Source organism: Centroberyx gerrardi, chromosome 7 (genome assembly GCF_048128805.1).
Source record: "Centroberyx gerrardi isolate f3 chromosome 7, fCenGer3.hap1.cur.20231027, whole genome shotgun sequence".
Lineage (NCBI taxonomy): Eukaryota > Metazoa > Chordata > Actinopteri > Beryciformes > Berycidae > Centroberyx > Centroberyx gerrardi.
In genome coordinates, this window is record NC_136003.1 from 15,362,016 (window position 1) to 15,366,894 (window position 4,879).

At 43.2% G+C, this 4,879-nt stretch overlaps 1 protein-coding gene across 1 annotated transcript; it reads right to left on the minus strand.

Annotated features, from left to right (window-relative positions):
* Positions 1–252: 252 nt before the first annotated feature.
* Positions 253–4,430, minus strand: tob1a (transducer of ERBB2, 1a). Its single transcript, XM_071913002.2, has 2 exons — positions 4,181–4,430; positions 253–2,469 (listed from the first exon to the last, which is right to left on the minus strand). The coding sequence occupies exon 2, from the start codon at positions 2,232–2,234 to the stop codon at positions 1,206–1,208; it is 1,029 nt and encodes a 342-aa protein (XP_071769103.1). The 5' UTR covers positions 2,235–2,469; positions 4,181–4,430; the 3' UTR covers positions 253–1,205.
* Between the last annotated feature and the right edge of the window lie 449 nt (positions 4,431–4,879).

Below are 4,879 nucleotides of genomic sequence, written 5' to 3' on the forward strand. Positions count from 1 at the left end.
TTAAACTTTTAGCAATCTGTCAAAAAACATACCGATGTACCAAATAGGTGAACTAAAATATATGTTGCGCAACTGAGGAGCTGCAGTGGGCCCACACATTTAAGGAAAGACTTGATTCCTCTGCCTGCATGACAGAATACAGGATTTGCCCTGACATGTTATGAAACCCTAAAAATACATTGAGTAATCACCTTAAAGACCTGCATCAACCAGCTAAACCACAAAGACCAATGAAAAACTGAACGAGTGTCATTATTTTCAAGCTTTTTAATACAAACTTAATAAACTATCAGTCCCTCTTAACATGTAAGACACTGACTCCAAATACTTTGTTATACCGTTTGTTTTATCAAGTATTGCACAATGTAGGTACAAAATTAATATACGATTACATTTTGTCCATAATATAGCAAAAATCTTTAAACTCTTAACAGAAAATACAACTCTTATGTTTTTCAAAAAAGCAAATATTCTTAAATCCCACCACTACGGAATATTCTGTACACAATCTTTAGAATAGTCGATGTTTTTTTTAAGATGGATTCATTTTATAATTTCAATAAAAAAAGAAATAACATAAAGTCGCTGCAGCCATCACGGATCACTGGAGTAGTAAAAAGATATAAATGCAATACCATGTCGTAGAAACAATAGATACTCTGATATTTTACAAACTCTGTACTAAATTAAATTATACAATTAGAAAAAAGACCAGGAAATCCCACTTATTTATGCCAATTTCTTGAAAAATTGGCGGTGTCCAGTTATGTTTTAAATACTGAAAGAGGCCATGACTTGTGGTGTTTTTTTTCTTCTTTTTTTATATCTTAAAACAGTCACATAAAAAATTATTTTGTGCTTGGTTGGCAAAAGAAATAACAATGATGCATGTTGAAGTTTAGGTAACCAAGCTTGGACATCTTGTACTACAAGCTTCATTGTTTAAAAAAAAAAAGAAAAGAAAAAAAAAAGGTATAACTCAAGGGGGCAAAGTAATTCACCCTCGGGCTCATGCGCTTGGACTCGTAACATTGATCTTACAGTTGACAAGTCACTTTTTTCCTTTTTTCCTTGACATTCTGTCCTTGTTTTCTCTTTTTTTCAATTTTTCAAAATGTGCATTTGTGTTTGTATGTTTTCCCCCCATCACATATCTCTGGTCGTTTCTGTGTGTAGTAGTAGCAGAAGTAGTACCTTTATGTGTACTAGTTGGCCATAACTGGCTGGAATTGCTGGTTAGAATACTGCATGTTGTTCAAGCTGAAATTCAAGCCGTCCATAAGGGACTTGTCGTTGAGGCCACCGTAGGCCGCAAACACGTCGAAGGCATTGCTGTACTGCAGCGGGCTGAGGCTGAGCGAGCTGTCCCCGGGGAACAGAGCGCTCGGGCTGCCCTGACCCTGAAGGTTGGGGAACACAAACTCCTTGGCATTGGGGGACAGGGCCGAGGGCTTCTGGTGCTGCTGCTGCGGCGCTCCGAGGCCCAACCCGTACAGAGAGTGCATGGAGGTGGAGATGGCTTTCTGTTTCAGGAGGCTGTTCACATTCAGGCCCAGGTTGGTGGGGGAGGTACGCGCCACCTTGTTCCCAGCAGCGCTGCCGCCATTGTTGTTGTTGTTGCGGCCGCTGCTCTTCATCTTAGTGGAGCCGAACTTGGTGGCGGCAAAGGTGGCGGTTGTGAAGGTTAAAGGCTGGGTGGAGCGGGGCATAAACGTGGGGCTGACGGCTGCCGAATGGCCGAAGGGAGGCGAGGGTGAGCTGGAGGCCGGAGAGGTGCCGTTCACAGGCTCGTTGATGGGCATGAAGACCTGTGCGTCGGGGTTGAAACTGTTCTTGATCTCCTTGTCCAGATCCAGCCCCCCGCTAGTAGCTCCACTTTCATTGCTGTCATCAACATACAACACCTTGACTGGCCCTTTCTCCCCAATCTGGTAGGACACCTCAAAGGGGTCGATCCACACGCTGAGGTCCTGGGGCAGGTTGTTGCGGACATCCTCAATGTCCAGCCCGCTCTCTTTGGCTGCCTTCTCCACCACAGGGTCCACCTTCTCCCCCACGTGGATGCATCTGAATCCTGAGCCCTTGTATGGCTTGTCCGGGTACCAATGTCCCTCGTATTTCTGCTTCAGCTGCCGCTCCAGCTCCTCGCCGAAAATGTTGACCCGCCGCCTTGGCAGCTTGTTGTACAGGTACGAGATGATGAAGTTGAGAGCTACTTGGATTTCAAGCTGCATAGCTAACTGCTGAAGTTTACCAGGTGTGTCGAGATTAGGTGCGTCTGACCTTGAACGTGTCCACTGGGTCTGCTTTGTTTATCCGTGGTGGGCAACACAGAGGCTCTCCAGGCAGGATGAGGTGTTGGGCTGGCACCAGGCAAAAGAAACTAGAACTTGGTTGAAACAGGTTCAAAAACAAAAGTGCTGGTTTTGTAGAAGTGGTGTCCTTCCACAGGGTGTGATCCTTTTTCTCCTGCAATAATTGGGAGATAGAAAAATAATCATGAGCATGTCATTCATTCCAAAATACAAGACAGGAAATAATGTGATGAGCACATCCTGGATACATTCATAGGCAAAGATGAATATTTTTTCCATTGGTAATCCAACTTTCACACAAGTTCATGTTTAATATTCATAGCGGAGCTACTCTGTTCAGGGCATTTGCTCTTTTTGGCTGCTTAAGTCCACCACTGCAGACTTTGTAAGGGGAGTGCAATTAAGTGCCCTTTAAACATTAACTCTTTGTTGTCTGAAGTACCAATGTTGTAGCTTTCATTATTGTAGCACAGATATAACAATTTAAGTTAAATGTACACAAAAGAGGACCATACTAATATTATTGCAGCAGCAAAGCATGGAGCTTAAGGATGAAAGATAAAGGCGATGTGCGGTTATTGCAGAAATATTAACTGAGAGCCAACTGATCTGGGGACATGGTTCGTTTGCTGTTAATAAAAACTGAACGGTGCATCTATGTTTTTCTAAATGTCAAAAACTAGGTATTGAGCCTATTAACCTCTTACTAGGACTCGGGAATCGTGTTACATAATAACCGGATAGCTTGGTTGGAGAGGCTTGGTTTGCCCCACAGCCTCGATACAGCAGGATACAAACTGACACTACGTTTACATTTAATTAACGAAAAACGGCAACAATTTAACAGAGAAAACGATTAGCCAATAATGCCGAATGAAGGATAAGTTGGTGAGGAAATGGTTGCTGTTTGGGTGGGTTTGAAAGCTTGCCATCTTGTCCCTGGGGCTGGTTTGATATGCGTGCAGCACCGTCGATTAGTCGGAGCCTTCATTAAAACGGTGTCGAAATAAGGCTTGGCAGCACCACAGCTACACCCGTTTTGCTAATTTTAGACTGGGAAGAGGGTATTTAAATGCCTGGCTCTTTCATCACAAATAAAATGTAAATATACAAAAGATTAAATCGCATTCAAAGAAACATACGCTGTAATACAATCATCACTGCCATTGATAGGGACTGGGTTGAATTGAATCAGGCTGAGGAGAGACGACTTTACCGAGGCTTTGCATTTTACGAGCAACTAAAGTTGATTTAGGCTCTCTTTAGGAAGCTCTACCGGCAAGAGGCTACACAGGAATATAAGCTACATTGTTTTATCGCCTCCCTCATGAAACTGCCCTTGAAAGAATAGTCCATGCTTTACAGCTGCAACTTGGTTTCAGCCTTACGAAAAAGATCTCGAGTAACGTTAGGCGTATCATACATTTTAGGACAGCCAACTATATCCTAGGCTACCAATATCACAGCAAATCTACAAGTCCCTATAGGAATACTATAACGATACCATAGGAGATAACAAATAGGCCTACCACAAAGTACGACAAGGTATAACCTAGCCTAGTATAGAGCACATCAGACAGACAAAGTCCCTATGGGAATGTTATTGTGATTTTTCGTTGGGGCAAGACCCAGGCTACACACCTTCTAACGCGTGCACGCACGCGCGCGCGCGCGCGCACACACACACACACACACACACACACACACACACACACACACACCCTGACTTCGTGGACTGACGCAGCAAATCAGCTTAATAAATCTGAATAGGGTTATAGAACGACAGCGAGCAAAATAAAGACACTAATACAACTACTACATTCATATCAGCAAGTACGAGACACAAGTCAGCTGAAGATACTTACTTTTTGTAAAAAATAAAGATTTTCAGTAGTTTTGAAGTACCGTTAGTTAGTGCAAATAGAAAAAAGTTAAGTATAAATACTTTCTTCACATAGAATATATTATCAACATTACAAAAAAAGTATTCCAGTACGTGTAGATGTCGGAGGATTGACGTTTACGTTTGCTTCTGTTTCTATTTTTAGAGTTATTTTGCGTTTTTTCCTCTTTCAGCAGGCTTGCAGAGTAGCTCCCTCCTACTCGGGAGTTTTACAACTTCGTCCCCCTACTGTCAGCATGTCGCCCTTATTTATAGCTTTCCTCCGCCATGGGCACGAGGTAGGCGGTGATGCGGTTTCAGAGGTCAAAACAATACGAGCGGCTGCGATTGGCCAAACGTGCGAGTCCCGCCCTGTGCGAACGGCTCAGATCTCGCGCTCATTGGCTGATCCGTGCTGTCAGTCCAAGACATATGATTCTGTGGAATGGAGAGACGCCCATAACATGAACGCTTGCGTCACGGACAACCTAGGTCTGCGCTGACAGCAGAAGTCAAAAATAATTCATTTTAAGACAGAACAGATATGATATCCTTGTCTGCATTTGACTTCTCTTAAAATATACACTTTCTGCGGCGCGAGGACGCTGAATTATGGGCTACGTTTCACAGGAAAGGGCTAACCCTTCCCATTATCCAGGCACATATGGTAGTCAAATGATCG

Bases quoted from the DNA above. Each gene is read 5' to 3' on its own strand.
- tob1a (XM_071913002.2), bottom strand. From the start codon at position 2,234: ATGCAGCTTGAAATCCAAGTAGCTCTCAACTTCATCATCTCGTACCTG.